Here is a 27,154-nt window from a genome sequence, read left to right on the forward strand (position 1 = left end):
AAAAAAGCCTCGGGCAATTCCGCTTTTGACTTTTGGTGGAAGAAGGGGGAAACAGAATTTAAGCCCTTGTTGAAGAAACGCCTGATGATGTTTAAAAAAAGACACGAGAAGACACGAGAGGAGGAAGAGGAGGGAGGGAGGGAGGGAGGGAGGGAGGGAGGGGGAGAGGGAATAAAAAAAGGAGATGTAAGTTCAGCCCAACCGGCTTTTTTAGTGTTTTCTTACGAGGTAGCCAAATTACATTTATTCTCGTATTTCTGTTGGTCCCAAACAGACGGGAAAACCGGCAACGCTTAGGCCTGAAGGAGCAGAGTCTCGAAGCTTTCACGCTCCGATACAATGAGAAATCCCTGCAAACGAGGCGGGGCCCGCGGGCTGTTTCGGTAGATTTATTGGATGCGTCGTACGGCGTTAGCGTATGGCATCTCTCAGACGCGTCACTAGTGAAGAGCTAAGCCTTTTCCCATCACAACGCCCGGGGCATGATGTGATTCAAGCCTTTTTCCCTCTAAGCTAGGGCGCCTTCAGGGCCGTCTAGAGTCAAGTCAGCGTTCAAGGGCGGGTGCCCACTCCGTAAATAACGCTCGGTATCACCCGTGTCCTATCGGAACCGCTGTCGAGGGCATGTGCACCGCTTTTCTGAGAAGCTTGAAGCGTGACCCAGCGAGATCTGATGCTGGCCTTGACAGGGTAAATTTGTTTAGTTTATCAGGGACCTGGACGATCCCTGTTTACTGTGGCTATCATATCTCGGCCCCGGCACTTGGAGCTGCTCTATCGAGGCTAGTCCCTTTATTCGTACAGCCTCCTCCTATTCAAGTGCACCCACTTTCTCGATTTTACGCTCCCTTCAATCATGCTCGTATCCTGCCCTTTCGCCGCTGACACTGCCCTCACGGCTAAATACCCAGTTTCATCTTCAGGGCGCACATCCACGAGCTCAAGCCTCATATTCTTTAAGCATCTTGCTCGCTCAGGTCCGTCGAGATGTGATCCACCTGCCGGAAGCGGCACAAATGGATTGTCTCTGGTTAGAGTGCTAGCGAAACCGAGAACGTCCGGGCCTTGGATCAGAATCTCGATAACGAAGCCGCAAATGGCAAGAATTTGCAGCACCATTGTTGTGAATAGCAACAGACTGACCCAAACGCGTTGCGCGCTGTAAACATCAATCGTGGTTATTCTTGTGCCCATGGTGGTGTTCATGAAGGGGTCTTTGTAGGTCTGACCCGTCTCCAGACCGTTCATGTTATGTGATGGGATCGTGCCGTATGAGACGTTGGTATGACCTCCAGGATTTAATCCGGCGTCCCAATATGTGTTAAAAGCGGTCGTCATTCGTCTGGAAAACACATATGGGAACTTGGCGAGATCCTCTTTGGTCCACGGCAATTGACTGGTAAATTCATACGGATTTTCATCTTTCATCAGGTACATCTCCGATGGCGACGGCTGAACTCCGTCCTTGTCACCGGACGCCTGCGCCCAAGCAAACAGAGCATAACTCATCTCTTTGAGCCGTAGATCGCTTCGCGTGATCGAAGGGGGGAACAGAGAACTTCCAGTCTGGTTTTCAGTAGAAAGCCGCCGTTGCTGTCGTGCTTCGCAAGTCGTCGCTGGGTCTCCTGGTCCGCAGTGAATGGTTGTTTCGACCTTGACTTCGTGAGTGGCACACTTTACGACGTAAAGTTGAGAGCCGCGCATCTGCTTGACGTATATGAATTGATATGGTGAGTTAATGTCATCCTCTTCACCTTCAGCGTTGAACCAAGACTGAGGGAGGATGTTGAAGGCAGAGAAGCTGGGGTATTTGTAGAACAGATCGACGATATTTGTTTGATTCTTCGTTAACTTTCCTCGTAACGGGTCGAAGCTGTCGATGAAATCGCAACCGACGTGGAAATATGAGGTTGGTATCGTAAAGTTGAACTTGGTAGGCTCGTTGGGTCTGACGAGGCCTTGAATCTTGATACCCAGCAATGAAGCATAAGAGGCCTTTCCCGAGACCAAGTCGGATTTGTTCACATCATAGAGATCGTATGAGCCATCATCAAGTCTTTCCTGTGACAACTGGGGAATTTTCGGCAACCCCCAGATATCCCTCGGCGATGCTTTCTGCTTCGAAGACGACAGTAAACTCGCAGCGTACGTTGCGCCAACACTATGTCGGTAATCAATCCATCTCGAGTGGGACACTTGATATGCCGGATCAGCGTAGTAGACCGTTCCATTCGATACCAAGTCGAACTTTGCATCTTGGAGCAGTCTCGACGAGCTCTGTCCACCCAAAGGCGAGAGAAGCCATGAAGTAAGGATTATAAGACCAACAACGGCATTTGTCCGTATTACGAAAATTCGCTCAATGGCGGTAGCCAAGTTCTGGCTGCCGATCAACTGCTCTAAAACAGGTAGGTTCACACCGCCGCGGCTTTCAAGGCACCATCTGCCGAATACCCGATAAAACCGTCCGACCAAGGCGGCAAACAAGATGGGGTACAACGATGGACTGAGTACCGTTAGTTCTAAGACCTTTTTGCCGTAGTCAGAATGAGGCTGGTTATCAAGACGGATCGCCGTGATAGCGAGAGCTTTTCCTGGTTAGTTTATCCCTTGAGATTAAGGGACATGTCTCACCAATGAAGCAGAGGGGCGTGAATGTGAGAAGAACGCTGAAAATCCAACCAAACACTGTTGGTGCGTCCCAATGCTGTAACGTCTTCGGGCCGCCATGCCAGTTATCTCGTATTCTCGTATGAGGTATCGTCTCTTGCATCTGCGAATATGCAACACTGTCTCTCGAGTCGTGGGCTAGAAACGGTGTATGCGCCGTATCCGTTTGTTCATGCTTTGGCGAGGTTGAAGACGGCCTGAACAATTATTAGTAAGGTTTCCACCAAATATTTGTCAATCGACTGTACCAATAATGCCGCACAAGTCCCAGAACGAGCAGACTTGAACCAAGGAAACCCGCACAGATTCCTATGACAGTCGCATATCCAACTCCATGCTTTCCACGATCCCAATCAATATTCGAAAAATCAGGTGCCTCAAAAGTACTATTCACTTCCACTCCAGGCCTCGAATCCGGAGCCGTTTCATTCTGCACACGATACGGCTCAAGAAACAATTTTCGCCATCCTTCTAGCGCCGGTAATTGCGCCGGGATTAACTGGTTCTGCGGACATCCCTTTGAGCACGGATCAACACCACAGCAACCCAAAAAATGCGGCATTGACAAATCGCATCGATAAAAAGACGCATTGTGAAGAGCGCCGCATTCAAGGCCGAATTTGTACGCTGTTCGCCCCGGGCTGTAGCTCATCGGTCGTAGGTCTGTTTGCGGGCAGGTTCCAGACCCGTCGGCGCATGGATCCGAGTCGCAGCATCCGACAAACTCTAAGTTAGTCGAAGGTTTCTTGCAGACGTAAAAGTTTCCTCCGCTGAAACATCTGATCATGTAGTAGTCTGTGATAGCGGTGTAGTTCACGTCCATCTTGAAGGATATCGCATGAAGGGCACTGAGTTACTGGATCATGCAGAAGAAATTGGAAAGCAGATGCGAAAGACCTGCTGAGGACATAGCGCTATTATTAAATCATGTTGCTCTGACGGAAACGCCGCAGAGGCAGTAAAAGCTGGAGTCTAGACTGTTTTCATGCTCGGCCTCAGCCAGTCATTCTCTGCTGATTGGAAGATCATATTTAAACTCCAGTAAGCTTCGCGCTATTGTTTTCAGCTCAAGCCACGTCGGAAAAAGACGACGGAAACTGTCACTGATGCCTTGTTGTGCGACGTCCGTTTTAAAACGGATGTTGGCTCAATGCATGTCCAGGCCCTCAATAAATTTAGTCTCATGACATGTCTCGCTTGCGCCAGCATGCACAGCCGCCATGGCTATTTAAGCATAATTGCTGGACTAAGCCGCCCTACAGGCTAGGCAGCGTTTCTCTCCCCGATGCCGAATGGAGGTCGCCCTGGCGCATGACTACTGAGACATTGAGTCAAGACGCGTCATCACTTATCTAGTATCGTCACATGTATATAGAATGAAAATAGTAATTCTTGGATTCTTGTCTTGCCGGTTGCCTGACTAGGACCTCAGGGTCGACTACCCAGCAGCTATGGCGCAGTCCGGATCGAGAAGAGCAGATAGAAACAGGTCTCCAAAGATACTTAGCGAGAAGGCTCAGCAAATTGGTGGGAGAAAGGCTGAACAGCCCCAAAGTTCGGTGTGCCATCAGCATTGGCAGTCAGCGGCTGCGTCATCGCATATCTCGTATCGTCACAAGCACCATTCTTGTTAGAAGTAGCATGGAAAGTGATAAACGTCTGCTTTCCGTCAGGGCTCTGGAAGAAACTGTTATGACCAGTTCCATAACTTCCATTCGCGCTCTTGAGAACACAACCGTTGGACTTCTTCCACGCCGAGGCCTTGGCCGGATCAGTCTTTCCGTCCCACTCGAGCAGAGCGACACAGTAGTCTGGGGTCCAGCAGTAGTTGGCTGAGTAGGAGATGTAGGTCTTTCCGCCGAAGTACAGGGCGTTGGGGCCCTCTTGCACGGGAGTTCCGCTCTTTTCCCAGCTTTGGTCGGGTTGGGAGATGATGCTTAGAGCACCGACGGACAAGAAGTCGGAGCCCAGTTTACGGATGCATGTTGACTGGTATTGCACACCAGTCATGCAAGAGTAGACGAAGTAGTTGCCGAATTGGTTGGTACGAAGAATAGTGCCGTCAATACCCCAGTCATCAGAAAGCTTGGCTCCATAGGACCAGCTATCCCAGGGAGAAGCACCACCTGTTTCAATTAGCTACATGTCATTCAGAGAATACGGAACACCTACCTTTGATAACGTGTGAGCGCTGGCCAGTGAGATCTTCGGACTTTCCAGCAGTATAGTAGATGTACCACTTTCCGCCGAGATAGTGAAGCTCAGGAGCCCAGACGTTTGACGAGCGCGAAGGGTCAGAGTCGGTGTAGATGACCTTGGGAGTGGCAGTCTTGAGGCCCTCAATAGTGGTAGCTCGGGAGAGCTGGAGGTTTGTCCACTCTGTAGAGATGAGGTAGTAGTATCCTCCAGTGTATGTGATCTGGGGATCACCACCACCAGGGTTTCTGATGGGGTTGGTATAAGCACGAGCTGAGCCGATAAGCCCAAGGGCCAAAGTGAAGATGCTATTCCAAGAAACCATGATTGCCACTGAGATAGCTGACCTTACTGGATTTCCAAGATCAAGGGCTTCAATGGAACCTTTATACACTTGTCGCCTATAAAGGCCTCGTTGCAATACCACCAGCTATCCGCGTATACTATCAGAAGCTCGTAAAACCTGGGGAACCTTCCCATATCGTGCAAGTGCATTGATTTCAAGACCAGATGACTTCTCATTCCGGATGGCTCGCCGAGGTTGGGATCTGGGGTTGCCGATCGATGACCGGGATGTCGATGCGGTCCAATCGTGTCAGTGGAGGCCCGTCCCGCAAGGTTTATTCTCCAGCAAAACCTCGGGAGTTTAAGGTCCGCTTTCCAATTGGGGGTGGAGATGTTGCAAGGCGCCCCAATAGAAGGGAGGGTTCTATTTAAGTCTATTTTATAATTGCGGATTCCCTGGATCATGATGCGGAGGGATGGAAGAGGTTTGTGATCTTAGTCATTGGCGGTAAATATTCCTAATCCTCCATGTATACTCTACTGAGCCACCTTGCAGAAATTTAGACACCACTCTTGTGTAAACATCATATTGCAAGACCGATTCTTAAGACCGGTTGAAGAACTGTAGTCTCCGGAAGATTGACCTCAAAGACTTGTTCTACCTTATGTATACATCAACTGTATGTTCTAAGAGTGATATCCTCGGCCGATTCACCCGTAATACTTACCCAAGACCCTGATCTGTCCCTCTTTCGAAATCGGTCCTTCCACGCCCGGAACCTATGCCACCAACACGTCTTAACACTTGCTTGAAGTCGAGCAACTGAGTGTTCCAATTTCTCCCTGTGACTCTTGAGTCCTGTGATTTCAGCCTCTTGTTCTGTAATCTGAGCCTTGTAGCGGTTCTCCATGGCCTCTTTTGCAGCACGTTCAGCTGCGACTTTCTCTTCGCTCGCATGGGCTTTGTTTGCTGTATCTTCCACGATGGCCAAGTACTCTTTAATTTTATGTTCAAAGGATTTGAGTTGATTACCAAGATCATGGTTCTGCTCTTTGATCGACAAATAATCATCAAGCTTCTTCTGTGTATCCACGATCTCTGCTTTCAAAGATTTGTTCTCTGTTTCTAGTCTGTTGCGAGCGAGCAAGTCGTTGAATGCCTGACCCTGAAGCTTTTCGAAGTTTTTTCTTGTGGCTGATAATTTGGCTTCCCCAACATTGTTTCGATCCTCGCTTACTTGGAGATCTTGTTCGAGATTTATGATCTCTTCTTGCAACCCTTTAGCGTCCTGCTTGAACTGTTTCTGTGCCTTCGCATTTGCTCGCCTTTCCGCGACAAGGTCCGCCTGGAGGTTTGAAACGAGCCGTTGTAGATTCAATGTCTGATGAGACAATGTCGTGATTTCGTTTTGCAAAGTAAGCTTCCGTTGCTCTACGGATACTACCTCTTTTATCACGCTTGTCCAAAGTCCCACGAATTTGTATACGTGGGCTGCATGGTATGTCTTACAGAGGCATAAATCAGCTAGTTGGAACAGAGTTTGTTCAGTAACTAATTCCGGAGAGTTTCGCGACATCCGGCCGAGTAACGGAGCAATTGCCGAGAGGCGTGGTTCCTTGATTGTCAATGAACAACGTGTGTTTTTTGTGGTGATACCGATGCATCTACGATGGTGGTAAACCTGCAGCACATTTGCTGCATCCCACACAACTGAGGCCATCATGACATGAATAGAATGAAGTGGTTGAAAGGATTATCAGTATTTCGTGTAGACATATGTTACTGGAGTTGTGGGGTTGTTGTAGGCTCCAAGTTCAACTTGAGATTGCTGAGCGAAATTTACAAGATGAGTAGGAAGAGCAAAGAGGGGAAGACTGGATAAACAAGGGTGCAGAGCATTTTATTTCGATGGATTTTGAGCAGTTAGTTTGCAGGGAGTGAACCAACATGCATATTCGCAGTGGGGCGCAGCGCTCATGGGCCTCGTATCAGCGACTCCCACTGGACACCATCCAAAAAAGAGCAGAGACCCTCAGGGATACGGAAAACAGCTCCGGTTAGTAGTGCGCAAGGGTCGTGGCTGAAAGAAACGTACCCTGACTGTTACAGCTTACAGTTCGCGGATCCAAGTGTTTGAAGGTGCAGAGCAATAAATTAGAAGAAAATGAACGAGAGAGGTTATGAAGAATTGAGCGAGCCACACTAGTTATATAATTGGCTGAAACGGTGATTGCAGCGAGAATATAGCAGTATCGCGAAAGTGCATTGATTAAAAAGAAAACCCCGGCTTCTCTTCTCCGATGCTTCAGCGAATAGGATGGGGAAGTGGGATCTGGAGTTGACGATCTGTGAATGCAAAGGATGTAAAATATACATGTTACTCGCCTATGTAAGCAAAAGCGTTGAAATGCGTGAATCAACAACCCGAGACAAGTAAGGGAGACTCAGTAATTCTCTGGCGGTCGTATTTATCCGAGTGGACATTAAAATACGGGAGGATTTACTCAACCTTACAAAGGAAGCACAACCATACCCAGCATGAGAAGTGCGTACCAATAGCTGTAGATTTGCTTGCTTGCCATAGCCTCTCCTGCGTTACTCTCTCGAGCAGCACTTTCAGTGACTGCAGTCGCTGTGGACGAAGTACTTGCTGTCGGCATAGTACTCACACCTGATCCGCCTACGCCGGCAGTCTTATGAGAAGTAACTGAGATTGTTTCCTCCTGAAACGAGGAATCTTCCTTCAACCCTCCCGAGGCGTTGCACTTCTCTTTGACCAGCTTGAGTTGCTTGTTCCAATAGTCACCTGCTGGATTCGTCGGCGTTGGCCACGCCCAGGAATTCGACCTCATGTCAATTAGCTGGACGTAACAGGGATGGCAGAGCTCCTCGAGGGGCATCTCCTCATCATCCTCAAGTTCGGGGAATTCGTCCAAGATTTCTAGAGAAAGTCAGTCAAACAGTCTTCATTTGGGGAAAGGATCACCAACCGCCACAGAATCGACCCGTTTTCGGATCCTTTGCACATGTCTGATTCCAGCTACTCGACGTGACATTACCGCTGTATATGAAAAGGTTGGGTGGGTAATATTCGGACCCGACATCTTCCCCGGCACATTCCCTGATGAGCTCTTGATACCATGATTGGAAGGAGTCGGAACATTGTTTATTGCAGATCGTGGGGGCCATCTCCATATCTTCGTCTGTTTCGCCTCGAAATGAATGCGGGTCGGTTAAGTCCCTAATGTATTCGTCGCAATCGACTTCGGCTGTCAATACCTGCTTGCAGGCTTTGCTGACAGAAGGTTTAAGACTATCAACGTCTTTTGGCTTCATCATCTGTAGTGCGCTGGCCCTCATGAAGAGCCCAAGCCCGACAACAAGTTTGTTCATGGCCATCTTGGATACTGGTGGGACGAATATCGAGACGCGATTGACGCACTGTCAGCAGCGAAGGTAGTGGGTTCTTGAGGATAATTTATAAAGGTAAGCCTCGAGCATAGGCCTTCGTAACTGGGGCCAACATGGTTGTGATTGTCAGATAAATCATCAGTACTCCATAATGATGGAACCAAACGGGCCTTTTTCATGTGTGAAGGTCGCCAAGACGGCTCAACACGGGCTGCAAGGGACCGAATGCCAACGATTGGCCATTCACATCCCTGTCGAGAATCGTTCATGGCCCTTTAGTCATAGCAGGTGCCGTGAAGCATCTGCAGGTGTCGCTTTATTCTATGCCCAAGAGTAACCAAGACTAGTCCTCAAACCCGCTATATGCAGCAACATCCATTGTTCCACCCGGTAGGCACAGGAAATCCTTTCAGTCAAGAGCCGAGGTAAGCTCATCGATACGGCAAGTGAGTCAACAGAGCCTGACTAGCCTGTGGAGTTGTGGGACTCGGAAATCACGCTTGATACAAACCAACAACCAACACCACAATCAACCAACACAGCGTTACATGGGCCAGGGAAAGAAGCCTCCTGATATGAATATTCAGTTCTCTTCTGTCTTGCCTGTATCCGTTTTGGCATATAGTGTGCCCGTTTTTGCAATATACCAGGGGAATAGAACTTGACGTATCGATGTTGTAGATAATGGTGGAGAAACAATGCAGGGTCCAGTTCGGATGCTTGCCGCTTGACATTACATTTCACTTGGAGTAAAAGGTTGATCGCTCAAAAATTGTTTATACGAGGGTACTCTAGGTAATTATTTTGGCCACCACTTCCCTTCCCTGTAAATGGTCAAAAAGATTCCCCGATTTGAGACAAAACGCTGAGTAAAGGTTACACTTGAAGTGTTGGTAAGGATAGATATTTAAGTTGGGAAAAAATGGCTACGGATGATCATGTATTTGTCTCTGACAGCATCGTTCCAATGAACCCAATAGACATCAAGCATCCCCCTACATGAAGAAGAGGTTCATCGACAAAAGAGCCATCAGAACCCGAGATCCGAACAGCTCTCCCTGTCCAGCCTTAGCAGCTGCATTGGGTGTAGATGATGTAGTAGCCTCAGATGACATGGTCTGTACTGGGGTCACAGTGGACGATAGAGACTCTTCCTCGCTGTTGGTCGTTTGAGAAGCCCTCGAGGCCTCTGCTGTAGTCGCAGCCTCTGATGTTTCACTCTTGCTTGAAGTGGGCACGGCAGTCTCGGTGGATGTTGAGCTACCGCACTTCTTGTGCACGAGCTCAAGCTGCTCTTCGTGCCATTTGATGTTGAGGGCGTACGGGGTAGGTTTGTACATCTCGAGCCGCTTTACATAACAAGGATGGCAAAGCTCATCATGCCGGAGTTCTTCGTCATCCCCGACATCAGTGAAATCTGCAATGATGTCTTGGATGCAGTCAGTATTTCCTCTGCTCAAGTCCATTAGCTACTAACCATTGCAGTATCGTCCTGTCTTAGTGTCTTTCAGACAAGTCGCATTCCAGCCTGTCCAGATACGACCAACAGCTTGGGCTTTAGCTTCATCCTCACAATCCTTGGAGACATTGGCGATCCAGTCCTGGAGTGACTGAGAGCAGGCTTTGGTGCAAACCGCATCGGTCAATTCTTCACTCTCAAGAGAGCCGTACCAGCCTCCGTTGAGAAAGCTAATGACCTCTCTGTCGCAATCGATATCCGCTGACATGGCCTTATCGCAGGCTTTTGTCACATCCTTGTCAGTCCCAGGCTCATAGAGATTGAAAGCATTGACGGACAAGGAGACTCCCAAAGTGATGAAGAGTTTACAGGCAATCATAGCGAATATTGGGAGGGGAAAAGAATTTGTGACGAAAAGAGTGACGCAGTCAAGTTGAAGAAAGAAGAAGAGAATTCGCGATTTTTTAGCACAATATTGATTGTCTGGGTGGTGGAAAGCTATCCCTTAAATGAAAATCGTGAATTAATGGCCCGAGGTCTTTTGTATGCATTGTGGATATGCCAAGTCGGTTGCAGGTAAAATACAGGGGCTACATCCTAGTCTAGCCACTAAATTCATGTAACCTGCTGTTGGTTGTTGGTTGTTGGTTGAAAGAATCACGTAAAGTTTGATTGCAGTCTAAATTATGCTTAGATGCAGCGTTAACGACCTTGTGGAGTGCAGAATACTCTTGTCATCGCATGATCACCCATTCACCCGTACTTGGATCATAGGAAAGATCATACACTGTCTCTGAGCCTTCTTCCTCGGGAACACTGTAGTCAAGAACGACATTAGGTTCGTTGTAATGTCCCATGAAGTCAAGTGCAAACTTGACTTCGGCTCCGGTACTAAGACCTTCTCGGAAGACGAATGAAAATGGCTCAGATCTTACTATACGTCTGCTGTCCTCGAGTTTGACAGACTGCAGGTATGTAACTGGCGTACCGTCATCGTCGACGCCAGCCAATACAATGACCTGACGACCGTGTGCATCTCTCTCAATCTTGATTGCAAGCCGGCGCTTCAAGATAAAACTCGGGATGGTGTATCCAAGCCTATCCATCACTCTCGTCATCAAAACATCCGACTCAGCCCAAACATGCATTTCTGCTAGACCTTCCATGAAAGTCTCTTGTAGGTTGCAGATGATGAGCTTACTTTTTTTACTCTTCCCGCATGTCTCGGGGATACCACTCGCTGGAGGAACGCTGAGGGATGATCCAAGTGCAATGCAAAGATCAGCCCTTTTGGCATGACTTCGGGCGAGTTTGAGAGATTCCTCTGGTAAGAATTCACCAAAGTTGATGATGGTGTCAAGAAGATTCCCTCCACATGCAGTGCACTTGCGGCCTGTCCGATGGTCATGCACCGACTTTTCATAGCTTGCGACAGCTCGGAAGTCTTTAATGTTTCAGCATAAAAGTAATCCTCCTTGATATAAAGTTCTTACCTCGTATATACTCTTTGCCGCAGTCTTTACAGCACTCTCGGTTGCTGTTACCGTGGAGTTCCGAAATGCGATCCTGCGATGATCAGTCAGGACGGTCAAGAGTCTACAGGCAAGTCCTTACCCGCAGGATGCCACTCCTTCGATGCAATCCGTCACAATTCTGACTAACAAGATACTTCAAAACTCCTTGATTCTGTAGCTCCACCAAGGCCATATGCGTCGGTGTCGGGATGGCCTGAAGCGTGCTTGTGGCCTTTCCAGTACGAGCTCGCCCTTGAGCTCTCAGTGTCCAAGCACCTTCTGGCCCACGAAAGTCGGGGATACCTATACCTATCAGCGAATGGGCTACACAGGAAAAATCTATCGATCGACTTGCCAGCGGAAGTCGAGACGCCTGCGCCTGTGAAAACAATGAAGTGCTTGCTCTTCTCGATAAGTGCCACGAGCTTATCTGCCTGTTTATCAATAACGTCAAGAGGATCGCGACGCTCAGGTGGCGCGACTTTCGGCGCCGAAGAAGCCATTTTCGCAAACTTCGAATCAATCCTCACGATGGCAATCAAATATCGGTCAGAGAATATAGTGCTTATTTATTTAACCTGAGGTTGCACGCATTTGCTGACATTCACGGTGTTCACTCTAGGCAGCAGCCCCGCTATAAAAATGGCGAGTCCCTTAATGTTTCATCGAGCTATCCCTATGGGCAATCAATGGTGATCCTATTGCTCCCCAATGGAGAACCACTGTCAAATTACCGGTTTATGCGGCCTTCTCCATCTTAGCGTGAAGCTGGGGAACCTCTACTCCAGTAACCTCGCCATTCCGACCCAACGTGAAAACGAAGCTGATCTCTGCATCAGCACCAATTTCCTGCCAAGTGATGCATGTCGGGGTGCCCATGTCAATAGGAGCATTCTTGTCCTGGAAGACGGCAATGAACTGGTGTCGGCTTCCATCTTGAACATTGGTTGGGTAGATCCTGAAGTCGAGATGGTCAGCTTTAATGTCGAGTTTCTGGGCGATCTGCTTCTTGATGTTCATCCCGCCAATCGCAAGCTTCTGAACCTCAAGACCCCGGCCATTGTCAGTCGTGTTAAATGTCGCCTCAGTACTTTTGCCAGAATATGATCCAGCATAGCGCGCCTCAAGTTCTTTGGCGGCAATGACTTGCAGATACCCGAGAATTTCACTCACGATATCGGCGTGCACGTTCAGGTCAAGCTTCCGGTCCTCGACACTGTCGTCATGCGCCAGAATAGCGAAACCGGCATTGAAGTCGGTGGTAAGTCCAAAGTAGCTCGCGTATTTTCCAATAGTTCCGCTCTTCGTCAAGGCATTGAGGATGGGTGAGATGGCGTTGCCCGCACGGTAAACTTCCCAAGGTCGGCCTACGCCGTTGCGAAGATTGGAAGTGTCGACATTGGGGTGAAGCCAGCGACGGGTAACAGCAGGGGAAATGAGGTCTGAGGCGAGAATGGAGTGTCCAGCGCGTGCGAGATCTTTGGCGGAACCAACGAACGACAAGGCACTGAGTAATTTATTAGCTATGAGGTCTTCCTTCTCGCGGATCAACATACCCGGGTTCTCCGATCGCTGAAGTGTTAAGACTGTTCATGGCAAAGACATCTTCGACACCATGGCCCAAAACTCCACTGTCGGTCATATTAAGAGGGCACAGAATAGTCTTGTCCAGAATTGAGGGCCAGTTACCGCCATCACTTCGTTGCATAGCAAAGACCAAGAGCTGAAAAGCCGCGTAAGAGACAACTGGGGTCGTATCCGGGAGGAAGTATGGCGCCTTCTTCGCGAAGGCCCTTCGGAAAGCTGTATTTCACATCAATATGAGCGGATTCAGATGGTTTATGTAGGGTTTAACTTACCCTTCCAGTCACAAGCCCTGCCAACAACACATGCTCCAGCTATATCACTTGTTAGCTCAAGCACTGCATGACTTCGAGTGATAACATACACTCTCGACTGAGGCCTGACATTTGGCCTGCCAAAGCACCAATAGTAATGTCCTCCCAGTTCCCCGTAAGTGGGCCTTTGAATTTAGCCAGTTCAGGCAGATATTTAGTGATAGGCGTCTCCCACTGTTCGCCCATCTTGACGAGCCAAGCATAAACAGTGAAAACCATGCTCACATCACCAACTGGAAATCTGGTGTCCGAAGTGAGGTTTGGGTTCGAGGCTAGATCTTCAGGGGATGTGTAATGATACTCGAAGAAGATGGGGTCATCTCGAAGGGACTCAGCACCACCGAAAATGACCACAGAAAAGGACGTTGTGTTGGGCGCAATTGGCCCGTATTTATCACTGCCACTGTTCTTGATGAGGTCGTCAAAGGTCTTGGTGAACTGAGAGGTAAGCCTCTTGAAAGGTTCGGAGGATTTATCGATAGTGGGCGGAGGATAGTAGGCACCGGTGGGAGCGCATGCCTGGAAGGGAATGTCGTTGTTGATACAGTCATCTTTGGCGAGAGTGCCGCGACTGAGGGCACTCAAGAGAAAGCTTATGGTAAGTGCGCGCATTGTTGACTTGTTTTAACTGTTTGGTGAGATGTTGTTGGGGTCGATGAACCAGAAAGTTGTTGCTGAATGTGTAGAGTAGAATGCGCCGAGACGCCCTTCTTATACCTGGGCGCGAAGCACCCTGCATCAGACTAAATTCTACATTACGGCATCTCTAATGAGGCTTAGATGAGATGATAAATGAAGGTGAATCCTTAGACATAGTTTTCTGTCTCAATTCACTTGTCTTGTGGTGTTTAGCTGGGGATGTACACCTCCAGAGGCTCCACTCAGCCCCTTAGTCCGACTTACTCCGTATGCCGCGAGCTTACTACAACCGTTAGTCCGTATCTCACTCCGTACGGCACATTGATGATCAGAACCCAGCACCAAAAAACTCGTAATCAAAGTATGTCTATTAAAAAGGAAATATCTAAGTACCATAGCCTAAGTTGATGGGAAACTCAACAGGATCTGCAAAGAGGAAAGTGCCGATGTCGAGGTCAGGGTTTTGATACCAGTCCGAGCTCATTGGCCATGGCCCGGCTATGAACGGCATTGATGCACCAACTGATATGCCACTGGCATCAGTACCGACGCTCAATAACGGTTGATCGTTGACAGATGGACTTATGGAAACTGATGAATCCGGCGTTTGATGCTCCGCCTGTGACAGATACCAATTCTCAAGCCGACGTATGCGCTTCGCAAGACCATAAAACGGATGGTCTGCTGGTGCATTCTGACCTGGCGTCGCCTCGAACCGCAAGACCAGTTGACGAAGTGTATGTCGCATATCCAAGAACCGACGAAGATGTTGCATGGATCCAGATATACTTCCTCTCGCAGCAACAAGATCAAGTCGAACAGCAAGGTTTAGACCACAGTTCATCATAATCCAGCCCATGTTTGACATGTACATCTCTTCGCCTTGCGGCATGACAAGAATTACGCTGATAAGAGAGCGAGCGGCTGACATGCTTGCTGAGAGCCAGTCTATAAGTGAGCTTTCATGTTCAAACTGGTTGTTGAACTTGTCGAGGCCAAATGACGTCCCTCTTGGCGATGATTGACTTAGAAGAAGTTCCAGGATATGGATCTGAAGAAGCAACGGTGCTATAGTACTGTCAGAAACTTATCTATTAGTATTCCAAGTGACTTACGGCTTTCACTCAGCGGAAAGGGAAGTGTTTCCTTGATCTCAGTGCACTTTTGCGAAATCTCTTGACATCCAGAAAAGAAATGCAGACCATTGTTAGTAGACACAGTGTTGTTGACGAGATCTTCAACTCCTTCTATGAGCGTCTGCACTGTAATCATGTATGGAAGATATTTATCCGTTGGGTACTCATTCCAAGATGCGAGGTGCTCACAGCAAGCAGTGATGTATGGCGTATAGAAGAATTGGCGTGTTTTCTGAAGAATAATAGACGAGCTTTATTTCTTCAGCATCAGGTACAGTGAGTTCGCTAAATGGCTCACCTTGAAGATAGGTAATACGTCCCTGCGAGGGCTCTCATCTCCTCAGGCCCCCAGTCTGGCTTGTTCTTATCTTTACCGCCCTCGGCACTCCATAGCTTCGGCCTACGAGGTTTGTCGAGGCGCAGGTCGCTTATGATACTTGTAGCGAGATGTAGATGCTGTATGTATCTCTTTGGTTTAGCTTGATAGTGTGCCCTGTTATCGTTAGTTATTACATTCATAGCATAGTGTCGAGCCATACCATGCGAGATTGATGAGGAGTCCCTGTAGCAGATCAAGTTGACAGAAGTCGCCTTCTATCATTTTTGCAGCTACTATTTGCTTGAATAGATATCCAAGCGCTTTTTGAGTGGGCACATCAGTATGTGAAGCTGCTGCTAGTGCAGCTAGACAAGCGAGGGGGCGCTCTGAGTTCAACTGCTCAACCGATACGTCATTTCGAAAGAGTACAAACGGAAAGTATGGGATCATTCGAGTCTTGTAGCAATCGAGGAAGTCTCTAGCAGCTTCAAAGGTTATGAGTCCGCGTTCAAAGGGGTCAAATGATGCACTCTGGTTGAAGATGTCCTGCACTTTGTTGCTTGAGGATGCCTTTTCATAAGGACTTGTCGGTGATTTGGATGATTGCTCAGATTTGGATCTGATATCTATCCTGTCTCTATAGACACCAGTCATGAGCTTTTCTCTTCTAAATATGAAGTTGAAGTTCTTACCTTTGGCGATTTACATTTTGACGGCGCCTAGCTTGGTTGAAGATACACGTCTTGCCAAGCCTCAAGCATCGATCGCAAGAGTCAGAGTCCTGGGTTTTGGAACATCGAATCTTTAGTGAAAAACATGTCTGACACGTCTTCAATAACGGAAGTGGCGAGTCTCGGTTGTTTGATGAACTCATTATCGTTTCACATTGCTTTTGCGAAGATGATCGTAGCATTCTCCATCAAAGATCGAGGATGAAGAATGGGGGGTCACGTGAGACACGGAACTCCGTACGTGCAGGATGAGGCTGTGTATTAGCCGCGTAATCTGCGCAGCGAGACATTGTCATGGAAGATGATAACGGCACGATTATACTGATATTTTATGCGGTATCACTGTCTCTGTTTGGAGTGATTATGAAACTTGTGTTGTAGCGATTGATGAATTGGGAGCTGCGAGACTTTTTGGTAGCGAAGGTGCAGGGTAAGTCTTTGCCGCGCCTCAGAGTGACAACGCGTCGAGGACTAACCTCGGATAGATCCGGTTTCATGGGTTAGATCATTGAAATTTCTATGTACAGTATTAATGGTCTAGCTACTGGAAAATTCTTGAAGTCTGATGCTAATGGAATCGAGGGAGTAAAGTATCGATTTGTGACTGGTGATGGTACGGGGTTGATCACACAGATTTAGGCTCGTAGCTTACGCTTATCGATAACCGATCTTATGGACATAAGGTGATATGGCTTATCTTCGAAAACTGACAGCAATGGAGCAAGCTCACGTGCTATCGCGTTGAATGCGATTACGGGCTGACACCAAGCTCTGGTCCCGCGTTGGATGCTCCGCATGAATTGCTCCGTGATTCGGCGTTGGTGGCTGATCCCCCAATTCAGGACCCCCAACACTGCAAAGAACCAGCGAACACCTCTAACCTTTACTCCGTACAAGGGATGGCAGAAAAACCAGGACCTTGAGTCCCAGTTGACAAAAATACTTGAATGCGTTTAGACTGAGCTGTGCAGCCTCCTTACTGGATTTTTTTCATCACCTAGTGCAAGCCTCACAAGCTTTCTGGCATCTAAAGGCCCATCTAACCATATTCTCATTATAGGTTACATCACGCAACACACAAACTCGCTTGACAGTCATTATTCCGCCTCTCAACACCGTATGTCAAGCCCGTCAACGCGGGGAACCTGGTCTCACAGACCGTTAGGAAATTACAGGACTCGCTAAACCTCATTTCGGCTACGATCTGCCACTCTAACCTACTGTTCGCGCAATGCCCAGCAATGTTCAGGTCATTCGCGTATTCGCGATCATCCAAAGTCATGAGCCCTTTCGGGAGTATCTCCACCGAGCCCCGAGGTGCAGCGGAGCAAAGTCGTGATATGGCTGCTGCACCTGAACAGGGTATATCTCCCGAAATTACATGCATATTCTCATTGTGGTTCTCTATGGCGTCAAGACAGAAGGACATTGTACATAAGAACAGATGCGATTTCTGTCTGAATCACGCAACTTTCTCAAAAGTAATTACTTCTTTTATAATTGTTATTTGGTAGTCGTATCATCATGTTGCGACAAGCCGTCCACTCATTTCTACTTGCTGCTTTTGCAGGTCAAGCCATGACTGCTCCTAGCAACTCTTCTTCGTCTGCCAAAGTCCACTGGCTAGGTGAAAAGCCTGGCTTTACTTCGGGAACTACTTTTGGTCTCCCCTGGCCTCAATCGAAATATTTCCCCAAGGACACCAAATTCACTGCTTCTGGTGCTTCTGGTCAGGATGTTGACCTCCAATCGTGGGTCACTGGATACTGGGCCGATGGCTCAGTAAAGTGGACCGGCCACGCGATTGGAGCTTCGGAGGAAGTTCTTGACGAATATGTCGTCAAAGCTGTTCCTTCATCAGAGGGCATCAACTCCACAACTTCTGCTGGTATCACTGTTACCAAAAGCTCCAGCAAGATCAAGGTCGATACTGGCAAAGTCACAGCTGTCTTCCCCAAGACGGGCTCTGTGATCGTCAAGGAGATTGAGACCAACGGCAAGCGCATCGCTCAGAACGGAAGACTCGTGCTTCAGTCGCAGAACGATGTCTCTCACCCAGGCGAGGACAAAATCAAGTCTTTCAAGACACTGCGCTTCCAGAGCAGCATTGACAATGTCACTATCAGCGACCAGAACTCTGCACGAACTTTAGTCACTGTTCGAGGAAAGCATTCGGCAAGCGACAAGTCTGGCCATAAGTCTTGGTTGCCCTTTGTTCTCCGCTTTTACTTCTACTCTGGCTCTGAGTCGATCAAGATCATCCACAGCTTAGTCTTTGACGGAGATGCAGACAAAGACTTCATCTCTGCTGTTGGTATCCGCTTTGACGTTCCCTTAGAAGGCGAGGAACTGTACAACCGTCACATCCGCATTGCCGGTGTTGAGGGCGGCCTGCTCAGTGAAGCTGTTCAGGGTATTACTGGTCTTCGCAGAGACCCTGGTGCCAATATTCGGGCTGATCAGTTTGAGGGCAAGGAGCTGCCCGATATCTCGACCTGGGATGTTCGCGTCTCCAGCCGCCTTCACTGGATTCCTCCCTGGAACGACTACAGTTTGAGCCAGCTCTCAGCCGACGGCTTCACCCTCAAGAAGCGAACCAAGGCTGGTCAAAGCTGGGTCTCCATCCCTGGAGGTACTCGCGCCGAAGGTCTTGCATACCTTGGTGGTGCTACTGTTGGAGGTCTCGCCGTTGGTCTTCGTGACTTCTGGAAGCGATTCCCGACTGGCTTCGACATCTCTTCCGCCGCCTCGGACACTGGAAGCATTACCATCTGGCTGTACAGTCCATCTGCTGAACCTCTCGACCTCCGTCCTTACCATGATGGCCTCGGTCAGAAGAACTACACCGATCAACTTGACGCTCTTGAAATCACCTACGAGGATTGGGAGCCTGGTTTCGATACACCCTACGGTATCGCCCGGACTAGCGAGCTGTACCTGGTTGCCTTTGACAAGACTCCTTCGCAGGAGACACTGGCGAAGCACGTCACGCAGATCAACAACCCTCCTGTCCTCGTCCCGGAAAGCGAGTACATCCAGAAGACCAAAGCTATCGGCACATATTGGGCTCCCGCCGACACTTCAACCGCTGCCTCCAAGAAGCTCGAGGACAACATCAACTTCCTCGCCAAGTTCTATCAGTCTGAGGTTGAGCATCGTCGTTGGTACGGTTTCCTTGACTATGGCGACTTCATGCACACTTATGATCCCGACCGTCACGAGTGGCGATATGACATTGGTGGTTACGCATGGGATAACTCCGAGCTGTCTCCTGATCTGTTCTTCTGGCAGTACTTCCTGCGCACAGGCCGCGAAGATATTTACCGCTTTGCCGAAGCTCTCACGCGTCACACTGGTGAAGTCGACGTTTACCATCTCGGTAACTGGAAGGGTCTTGGAACGCGACACGGTGTACAACACTTTAGCGATAGCGCAAAGCAAGCCCGTATCTCACAGCCCCAGTACAGAAAATACTTCTATTACCTTTCCGGCGGCGACGAGCGCATTGGTGAGCTATTTGAGGAGCTTCTTGACACTGACAAGACGTACGGTGTTCTTGATCCCCAGCGAAAGGTCCGCAAGGACGGCTGGGTTCCTACGCCAAATGCGACCGTTGCTTTCAGCTTGGGCACAGATTGGGGTGCGCTTGCTGGCGGATGGCTCATTGATTGGGAGCGCCGCGGTCCTCGATGGGAAGAGTCCAAGGCCAAGCTTACCAGCACAGTCAAGAGCATCGCAAAGCTCAAGAACGGTTTCGTCACTGGCAATGGTCTCTACAACCTTCAGAACTGGACCCTTGGCCCACCTCCCTCCGATCCCGATAACAAGGGCCACGTCGAAGTCTCGCACCTGAACGCCGTCTTTGGTCTCCCCGAAGTTGTGTCTGAGCTGATTCTGTACTTCGGCGATGATCTACCTGAGGGCTTTAAGCAAGCTTGGCTGGATTACTGTTACTACTTTGAGGCCACAGCTGCTGAGCAGAAGGCTCGTTATGGTGTTGACTTTGGTAAGCTGAACTTGTACCAGGGCCACTCGCGTCTCACGGCATATGCTGCGAACCAAGAGCGCAATACGACCAAGGCCAATCTTGCTTGGATAAAGTTCTTTGAGAGTGATGGATTCAAGGCACCCACCGCCACTTTCACTACAACTGAAATTCCGGAGCACGAGGGTTTAATTCAAGGAGAGGAAGCACCTTGGATTTCCACGAATGATGTTGCTCAATACGGATTGGCGGTGATTCAGAACCTTGCTCTTGCTAGGGATGCTCTGGAGGACTATAAGCCCAAGGCCTAAGGGCTTGCACTTTCACGATTGTGATTTTCTGTACATAATCTCTTTTCAACTCGCATCCCGGATTCCCTCTTCTTTCCTGTTTAGTCCGTAGCTTTCTTGATCAGCCGAAATGTCAAACCAGGAACCTCTTCTCCATAGTCCATACGCATAACGTAAATAGGACATCGCACGACTTCGTAGGCATCCCCTTGATACGCTCGTAGCATATCCTCCTGTTCTTGTGTTTCAACCTGTAATGCTATGGAAGTCGAGGATATAAGATCTTCAACATTGTTGGCCGGACTGAAGTTTCCTATATAACTGCCTCCGATAATCACAGCCGTATAGAATCGAAGATTGTCACCCAGTAGCTCGGCCAATACACTGTGATCAACTAGGCCTCCGTAAATGAAGTACCAAACAGGGTACTCATTCTGCGCGGGGCGTGGCTCAACATGCATGTACTCTAGTCGGTGATGAGGTAGCGTTGATTGGATACCCAATGTCGGATGCAGTGAGGGAGGTGAAAAGCTCTTTCTTGCTGGGTTCCATGGGAGAAGGTTGGAGAAAAGCCAGTAAGGCTCGGATTTGTCTTGAGGTATGCTTCGATGGTGGCCTTATTGATAGCATTGATCTCGAGAAAATAGCAGGGGCCAGAAATAGCACCCTCATCAGGTGATGGGATACCGGCTGCCTGTGCAACAGCCTCAATGGAGTCCAAGGGCCATTCAAGCTTGATCAAGAACTTTGCAGCTTCAAGTTTACGCCTGTGCCTCTCTTGAGCTTCTTGTCTTCCCTTCGCCTCAAGCTCTTGTTCCGAGACTGCCTTCGACATAGCCATGTTTAAGAGTATTGAAGTGAGTCGCGATTATCTTCCGATTCCAATAGATCTTTGAAAATGCTCAAATGATCGGGTAGGGTCGCGATTGTGAGCTTGTTGATGTGATAAATTTGGATGGTTAAGCGAGGGGGCGAGGGCTAAGTATGATTACCGCTAGGTGAGGACCTGGTAAACTTTCTAGGGGGACCAGGCATTCTTTTATATGTCTCAAATCGCATCAAAGGCAATCAATTAGCTCTGAGTCCTGCCGATGGTGAGTTGACTCTCAGAATTGTGTTTTGACAAACCTTATTTATTTAACTACGCAGGTGATTGCTACCTGTAAGATTAAACTTTAGGCTGTTAGCACATTTGAAGAGGACGTGATATCTTATTGGCCACGGTATAAGCTTCGCTGTATAAAATTGAACTCTATGACAGCCCTCGCCACTGAGATCACCGCGACACGTTAAAGTTAACTACCCCCCAACATGATGCGTCGTAGCAAGCAAAGAAAAAGTCAATATTCACAGAACTAGCCCCCTCTCCAAATATATGAAAACGCACACTGACGTGCCTGGACTTCTGAAGAGGGATGACCAGGCACGTTAGGTTGTATAGTCTGAGACCGTCCGTCTTTTGTCCCATACCTTATAGTAACGGAGCTCCTGCTCCAGATCTTCTGTAAGTAGTGTCAGCACCTCTGAATATACTTTAATCACACAGGAAAACATACCCGCTTTCTTGCGTTCCCTCTCCTCGTGGAGCTTGTTCTTGAGAGCCCAGCGCGACTCTCTTGAGGCCTCATACATGGCCTCCAACTGGTCCAGGACCTTGCTGTCCCGGTAGCCGAAGCCCTTTTGCCTCCTCTTGATGACAAGGAGATCTCCCTCCAAGTCCAAGTCCCTGGCCTCTCTGTCTATGTGTAGACCGTCTTGCTCCTTGCGGCGTCGTGGGTCGCCGCGGTAGTGCCTCTCTACCACTGGGACGTGGCGAAAGGGCCGTGTGGTGTGGACCGGTATGTGGCCCGATGGCACACCGGTTCCGTGAGGCTGGGGGCCCTTGGTAGTAAGGGCACGTCGCAGTGCTTGAAAGATACTCATCGTGAAGTAGATAGTGGAGGATGTGGGTGGAGTCATGAGTTGGTGAGACTTATTGAGGGAGAAGATATGACAAATCGATGATATTTATGGTCGAAAAACCGCATCACCTTATCCTACAAATTTGAAGGCTAAACGAAAGTTTGGTAAGGTAGGATGGGACTCTGAAGTTGGTGTGAGAGCGGACAATTAGTAGGTGAAGATAAATGTACTCAAATGGGGCTTGAGTTAGTTTAGGTATTGTAAAGTTTAAAGGCACGAACAGCAAATAAGGCGCCTGATGTAAGCATTAGCCTGTCAGGTCTATCAACTCAAAGTAATTCTCACATAAACCCAGTTCAGGTAGAGCATCAAATGTTAAAGCTTGCATGGCCAGACTTTAGGCACCTAACCTCACTGACGAATGAGGAGCCAACATGGCGAGTACCTTACAATAAGCGCAAAGCGAATCTGTTGTAATCCAGGAACGTTCTTTCCAAGTCTAACAGGACACTGAATTATAAGCCTTAGATGTTTCTTATAGCCTTGTGAATTTTGTGCTAAAGTATGTACATCTATGTCTAAGCCTTCATGATCTCAGAAAGTCTAACAACACTAGCGCTAACGGTGTTGTTTCCACCAGCAGGGGGAAGGATACCCGCACCCATGATCATCAGCAGATCGGGATCCTTCTTAAAAGTCATGAGAGCACGAGTGTACGCTGTAGGCTGAGGAACGCTCCACTTCTTCCAAGCAGACGCATCACCAAGAGCCTGGTTGGTGAAGATCTCAGACATGGTGCCGCAGCTAACAACAATGGTACCATTCTTTCCACCATAAGGAGTCCACACAACGTAAGGAGAACCAGCGGGTCGAGCACCGTCGGTAGAAATGATCTGCTGGCCAGGCTTGTTGAGGAACTTCTGGGGGTCCTTGGAGAGGCGGTAGAAGACGGGGAACCAGTAGGTGCTGCCGGCAGGAGGGTTGGGACCACCACCGTACTCGTAGGTGTAGATGTACTCGTTGTTGGGCAGCTTGGCGACGGTGGGCATACCAGGGCGAGCGTAGTAGTCATCGTACTTGGTGTCCTCAACAACCTTGCTCCACTTCTTGAGATCAGTGGTGGTCTGGTGAACAAGCTTCTGGGAGTGAGTGGCGTTGTCACGCTGATCAGAATAGTACAGGATGAGCTTCTCCTTGTATGTCCTGAAAGATATTAGTAAAAGATTCATTGCATTATCGGAGCTTCACTTACATCAGGAAAGGTTCCCAAACTGGGGTAAGCCCATGCTCGGGTTTGGCTTCGCCACCAAGAGCAACATGGCTGACGAACTCCCAAGTTTCACCCTTATCAAGACTAGCATAAACCTCGATAAGAGTCTCACTCAAATCAGTGGGGATACTGCTGCCCGAGATCAGGACAGTGCCCTTGGGATACTTTCCAAATCGACGGGGCAGCTCATAGAGCTGAGGCTGATATCGCAGACCCCAGTTGTTCTGAGTATCCTGGACTTTGGAGAAAGGCTTCCAAGTCTTTCCACCATCCTTGCTCCTCACAATGGGGAACCAAACATGAGGCGGCTCGGGAGAGTAGTTCTCCCAAGTTGCCAAAAGGGTGCCGTCAGAGAGCTCAAGAGGCCGAGCATAGAGGACCTGAGGGTCGTTATAGTTGGATGGAGGATCAAAGATCTCAACGTTGCTAAAGGTCTTGCTCTTCTGAGCAGGCTTTGCCGCTACGAGGGGCAGCAAGAACGAAACAATGGCGGCGAAACGCATTTTGAGACCCGTTTCTGTTGTCGATGGCAGGTTGCTGAGCTCCAAAACATGCGGTCAAGATTGGACTCTTATATAGTCACCTTGCGCTTAAACCGTCGCATAAAGATGACATCTCCGCCGAGGTAGTGTCATTTTACGTAGCGTCATTGTCTCTATTCCGCTGCGGAGAAATTGAGCCCCATCGTCTGGGGGAGTTAGTGATAAATCTGGGGAATATGGGGAAATGATTGGCGCGCAAAGTGAGGAATCCATGCTTAACTTGATGCGCGCCAATCGGCAACGGGCAACAGTTCGGCAGTCCAGCAAGGGTGAACAATTTGGCTCGTGAACGATTGCGGGGGCATTCTTTTGATAGGAGCGATAAATTCTATGATTCGGTAAGTTAGCCACCGAGATCAGCAGATTGATTAACGCTGCGGGCTAATGCAGTTGCTTGTTTTGGGTATTCGTCGGCGAACGATGGGGGTTGTACCCTGGTCAAGCTTTGGTAGCCTCGGATCAACGATGCGAATGGAGGTTAGGCAATGAGGCTCAGGACAACACGAGACTTGAATCCAGGGACAAGGGTGACATGCAACAGTGTAGTATTGTTCTAAAGCTTAACCATACAATTGGGTGTTCGAGATCGGCAGGCCGGACAAAGGGCAGTTTGAAGAAAAGTCGAACACATACCAGGTATCAGTACTTGCTCGACTTCCGAGAGCCCTTCTTACTAACGAATTAGACTATGTCTCTGGAAAGAAAGATCAGAAAACGCATCTGATAGATCACTGGCGAAAGAAGTGTCGTCACACGCCCAGTTGAGATCCGTCTGCTAGTTAGTATCTCTATCTGCACAACGGAATTCGTAGGGACTACGCTGAGAGCGAAGCAGAACTCCACTTGGCAGCAGTAGTGACAGCAATGCCGTTCATTTCAAAGTTGCCTACTAGCCAAGAGAGAAGAGCTAGAGGACTGACCTGCCCTAACACTATAAAGACTGCTCAACACAATGCAAGATTTTGGAGTGGTTGCTGACGACAATTAGACATTGCCAATGTTAAGCCTACTTCATCGTTATATCCATTTGCAGCCACTGTGGCCTCTGGTAGTATGAAGCACCTGCATCTCATAAAATACATACTCAAAGACGTTTCTGAGTTGATCCTAAACGTTCCCGGTTGTGGGTGTATTCTATGACGACTTCTAAGTCTTCTTACGGCCTCTCCGGATGGTATAATGGATATCGCAATCAATGCGACCAATGTTAGAGTTGCTGATATAGCAATACCAGCAATCCGCAGGTCAGGACTCAATCATGCTAGAGAAGCGTCCAGGAACGATTGAAACGAACCTGGAAGGATGAACAATATCAGGAAAACATCAGAGGAGCTTATATATTTGACATCTCATGAACAAGACAGTGTTTGACTAGATTCCATTGCGTTCGCTGTGCAATTCAGCCGTTCACTTACTCATCTCATCCGACCTTGGGTCATCATCGCGAACATAGCTCACGGACGCTATAGCCAAAGCACGCTATAAATACCCCGCCACGTCAGATCTTACCCATTCCGTCGAATCACATAAGCACCGTCAGCTCAACCTTGATCAACTCACCCCAAATATCGCCGATCAATACCATTCAAACTGACATACAGTCTTCCAAAATCACCGCATTCGCCAATATCTGCGTCACCAGCCAACATGAGCGCCCAGGCCAAGCCCCTCTCCTACATGGAAAAGCTCTCTAACGAAGTCTTTGTTTACCGCCCTTCTGAACCCACGGCGCCGGACTCTCCAAAGATCATAATCATCGCTAGTTGGACCAATGCGCTTGATAGCCATATCGCCAAGTATGTCGACAAGCATAAGGAGTTATACCCGACTTCCGATCTTGTTCTTGTGAAGAGCTACAACAAGAACTTTTTCGACCTAAAGGCTCTCGCTGAATCGCCGAGGCCAGCTGTGCCAGTCATTCGAGCCTCATTCCCAGACGCCCCATCATCGACGACTAAGCCAGAAATCATGATTCATCTCTTCTCAAATGGCGGTTCGTCAAATGTCTCATCGTTATATGATGTGTATGCTGCGACTGCCCAAGAAGGCGAAGATCCCTGGCTTCCGCCCCACGTAACAGTATTTGACTCAGCACCGGGTGCTCAGCGCCTCACCAACACGGCAGCATTCTTCAAATCTACTATTCCAAAGTCATACAGTTGGGTTTGTATGCCATTTGTCTATGGTGTTGCAGCTGCATGGCAGGTCGCCTGGTTTCTCGGTCTCACGAAAGATTGGCTGGCTTTCTGGGGTTCGACACATAATACCGCTCAGGGCAAGAGTGAGCGTGAGATTCGACGAACGTACATCTATAGCGAGGGGGATGAGTTGATTGACTATAGAGATCTGGAGGCGCAGGCTTCTGAAGCGGAGAAGCTGGGATTTGATGTTCATATGGAGAAGTTTGATGGGTCTCTTCATGTTGCACATGCGCGAAAGGATGAAGCGAGATACTGGAGCGCTGTCCAGAAGACTTGGAGTGGTTTTGAGTAGTCAGTCTGTATCTGACTTGAAGATAGTAGCCTTCCGAACCGTTCTATGGGCTGAAAGCCAGAGATATCTTCGTAGAGGAGTGATCCATCGAGGCTGAAGTGAGATTAATCCTCACCGACAAAGTATGTAGTCACCCAAGAATTTACAAGCATATAACACTTAAATTCATGGTTCAAATGACAGTTATTTGAACATTATATGAGGCAAATAAGTCCGTAATCCAGAAGTTGATCCCTCAGTTATAGATCCGTTACAGAAAAGTCAACATCAATGTATCCGAACCTTTCAAAATAAGTCCCCCATGTCCTTAGGACCAAGACCATATTAGAGCGCACAAATGCTATTCCTAGTCATGAATGCCCCGATTCTAACTCTTTTTATATAGTCTCACCCGCTTCGCACTCCGGTGTTAC

At 48.6% G+C, this 27,154-nt stretch overlaps 14 protein-coding genes across 15 annotated transcripts; 2 read left to right on the forward strand and 12 right to left on the reverse strand.

The window, feature by feature from the left end:
* Positions 1-792: 792 nt before the first annotated feature.
* On the reverse strand, positions 793-3,493 carry FVEG_10745 (hypothetical protein; the record flags this gene model as incomplete). The annotated part of the gene is made up of 3 exons (XM_018899912.1): positions 793-2,588; positions 2,635-2,867; positions 2,919-3,493. 3 exons carry the CDS (start codon positions 3,491-3,493, stop codon positions 793-795), a joined length of 2,604 nt encoding a protein of 867 aa, XP_018758078.1.
* A 571-nt stretch (positions 3,494-4,064) lies between these two features.
* FVEG_10744 (hypothetical protein) lies at positions 4,065-5,294 on the reverse strand. Its single transcript, XM_018899911.1, has 2 exons — positions 4,843-5,294; positions 4,065-4,796 (listed from the first exon to the last, which is right to left on the reverse strand). Exons 1-2 carry the CDS (start codon positions 5,189-5,191, stop codon positions 4,174-4,176), a joined length of 972 nt encoding a protein of 323 aa, XP_018758077.1. The 5' UTR covers positions 5,192-5,294; the 3' UTR covers positions 4,065-4,173.
* A 531-nt stretch (positions 5,295-5,825) lies between these two features.
* On the reverse strand, positions 5,826-6,875 carry FVEG_10743 (hypothetical protein; the record flags this gene model as incomplete). The annotated part of the gene is made up of 1 exon (XM_018899910.1): positions 5,826-6,875. The coding sequence occupies one exon, from the start codon at positions 6,873-6,875 to the stop codon at positions 5,826-5,828; it is 1,050 nt and encodes a 349-aa protein (XP_018758076.1).
* Positions 6,876-7,662: 787 nt separating this feature from the next.
* Positions 7,663-8,551, reverse strand: FVEG_10742 (hypothetical protein; the record flags this gene model as incomplete). Its single annotated transcript, XM_018899909.1, has 2 exons — positions 7,663-8,093; positions 8,143-8,551. The coding sequence occupies 2 exons, from the start codon at positions 8,549-8,551 to the stop codon at positions 7,663-7,665; spliced, it is 840 nt and encodes a 279-aa protein (XP_018758075.1).
* Positions 8,552-9,283: 732 nt separating this feature from the next.
* On the reverse strand, positions 9,284-10,512 carry FVEG_10741 (hypothetical protein). 2 transcript variants are annotated; one of them, XM_018899908.1, is made up of 3 exons: positions 10,361-10,512; positions 10,041-10,304; positions 9,284-9,992 (listed from the first exon to the last, which is right to left on the reverse strand). In XM_018899908.1, exons 2-3 carry the CDS (start codon positions 10,288-10,290, stop codon positions 9,559-9,561), a joined length of 684 nt encoding a protein of 227 aa, XP_018758074.1. In that variant the 5' UTR covers positions 10,291-10,304; positions 10,361-10,512; the 3' UTR covers positions 9,284-9,558. The 2 variants fall into 2 exon arrangements, with proteins under 2 accessions (XP_018758074.1, XP_018758073.1); XM_018899907.1 differs by having other exon boundaries at positions 10,041-10,512.
* Positions 10,513-10,668: 156 nt separating this feature from the next.
* Positions 10,669-12,039, reverse strand: FVEG_16877 (hypothetical protein; the record flags this gene model as incomplete). The annotated part of the gene is made up of 4 exons (XM_018906114.1): positions 10,669-11,466; positions 11,516-11,588; positions 11,637-11,839; positions 11,892-12,039. The coding sequence occupies 4 exons, from the start codon at positions 12,037-12,039 to the stop codon at positions 10,757-10,759; spliced, it is 1,134 nt and encodes a 377-aa protein (XP_018758072.1). The 3' UTR covers positions 10,669-10,756.
* Positions 12,040-12,274: 235 nt separating this feature from the next.
* FVEG_10740 (hypothetical protein) lies at positions 12,275-14,046 on the reverse strand (the record flags this gene model as incomplete). The annotated part of the gene is made up of 4 exons (XM_018899906.1): positions 12,275-13,043; positions 13,093-13,339; positions 13,396-13,434; positions 13,485-14,046. 4 exons carry the CDS (start codon positions 14,044-14,046, stop codon positions 12,275-12,277), a joined length of 1,617 nt encoding a protein of 538 aa, XP_018758071.1.
* A 376-nt stretch (positions 14,047-14,422) lies between these two features.
* On the reverse strand, positions 14,423-16,408 carry FVEG_10739 (hypothetical protein). Its single transcript, XM_018899905.1, has 5 exons — positions 16,221-16,408; positions 15,749-16,165; positions 15,508-15,702; positions 15,189-15,460; positions 14,423-15,141 (listed from the first exon to the last, which is right to left on the reverse strand). The coding sequence occupies exons 1-5, from the start codon at positions 16,400-16,402 to the stop codon at positions 14,459-14,461; spliced, it is 1,749 nt and encodes a 582-aa protein (XP_018758070.1). The 5' UTR covers positions 16,403-16,408; the 3' UTR covers positions 14,423-14,458.
* A 1,375-nt stretch (positions 16,409-17,783) lies between these two features.
* FVEG_10738 (hypothetical protein) lies at positions 17,784-20,555 on the forward strand (the record flags this gene model as incomplete). Its single annotated transcript, XM_018899904.1, has 1 exon — positions 17,784-20,555. The coding sequence occupies one exon, from the start codon at positions 17,784-17,786 to the stop codon at positions 20,553-20,555; it is 2,772 nt and encodes a 923-aa protein (XP_018758069.1).
* Positions 20,556-20,635: 80 nt separating this feature from the next.
* Positions 20,636-20,995, reverse strand: FVEG_16876 (hypothetical protein; the record flags this gene model as incomplete). Its single annotated transcript, XM_018906113.1, has 1 exon — positions 20,636-20,995. One exon carries the CDS (start codon positions 20,993-20,995, stop codon positions 20,636-20,638), a length of 360 nt encoding a protein of 119 aa, XP_018758068.1.
* A 5-nt stretch (positions 20,996-21,000) lies between these two features.
* Positions 21,001-21,375, reverse strand: FVEG_10737 (hypothetical protein; the record flags this gene model as incomplete). Its single annotated transcript, XM_018899903.1, has 1 exon — positions 21,001-21,375. One exon carries the CDS (start codon positions 21,373-21,375, stop codon positions 21,001-21,003), a length of 375 nt encoding a protein of 124 aa, XP_018758067.1.
* Positions 21,376-21,962: 587 nt separating this feature from the next.
* FVEG_10736 (hypothetical protein) lies at positions 21,963-22,457 on the reverse strand (the record flags this gene model as incomplete). Its single annotated transcript, XM_018899902.1, has 2 exons — positions 21,963-22,036; positions 22,091-22,457. 2 exons carry the CDS (start codon positions 22,455-22,457, stop codon positions 21,963-21,965), a joined length of 441 nt encoding a protein of 146 aa, XP_018758066.1.
* A 557-nt stretch (positions 22,458-23,014) lies between these two features.
* FVEG_10735 (hypothetical protein) lies at positions 23,015-24,209 on the reverse strand (the record flags this gene model as incomplete). Its single annotated transcript, XM_018899901.1, has 2 exons — positions 23,015-23,639; positions 23,689-24,209. 2 exons carry the CDS (start codon positions 24,207-24,209, stop codon positions 23,015-23,017), a joined length of 1,146 nt encoding a protein of 381 aa, XP_018758065.1.
* A 1,686-nt stretch (positions 24,210-25,895) lies between these two features.
* Positions 25,896-26,741, forward strand: FVEG_10734 (hypothetical protein; the record flags this gene model as incomplete). Its single annotated transcript, XM_018899900.1, has 1 exon — positions 25,896-26,741. The coding sequence occupies one exon, from the start codon at positions 25,896-25,898 to the stop codon at positions 26,739-26,741; it is 846 nt and encodes a 281-aa protein (XP_018758064.1).
* Between the last annotated feature and the right edge of the window lie 413 nt (positions 26,742-27,154).

Source organism: Fusarium verticillioides, chromosome 11 (genome assembly GCF_000149555.1).
Source record: "Fusarium verticillioides 7600 chromosome 11, whole genome shotgun sequence".
In the NCBI taxonomy this organism is placed as follows: Eukaryota; Fungi; Ascomycota; class Sordariomycetes; order Hypocreales; family Nectriaceae; genus Fusarium; species Fusarium verticillioides.

Excerpts from the sequence above, each read along its gene's own strand:
- FVEG_10739 (XM_018899905.1), bottom strand. The coding sequence starts at position 16,402 with ATGAGTTCATCAAACAACCGAGACTCGCCACTTCCGTTATTGAAGACG. Across the intron at positions 16,166-16,220 it reads CAAAATGTAAATCGCCAAAG|AGACAGGATAGATATCAGAT; the intron begins GTAAGAACTTCA and ends TGGTGTCTATAG. Across the intron at positions 15,142-15,188 it reads CTTTCCGCTGAGTGAAAGCC|CACCGTTGCTTCTTCAGATC; the intron begins GTAAGTCACTTG and ends ACAGTACTATAG.
- FVEG_10744 (XM_018899911.1), bottom strand. The coding sequence starts at position 5,191 with ATGGTTTCTTGGAATAGCATCTTCACTTTGGCCCTTGGGCTTATCGGC. Across the intron at positions 4,797-4,842 it reads GCGCTCACACGTTATCAAAG|GTGGTGCTTCTCCCTGGGAT; the intron begins GTAGGTGTTCCG and ends TAATTGAAACAG.
- FVEG_10741 (XM_018899907.1), bottom strand. The coding sequence starts at position 10,401 with ATGATTGCCTGTAAACTCTTCATCACTTTGGGAGTCTCCTTGTCCGTC. Across the intron at positions 9,993-10,040 it reads GACAGGACGATACTGCAATG|ACATCATTGCAGATTTCACT; the intron begins GTTAGTAGCTAA and ends ACTGCATCCAAG.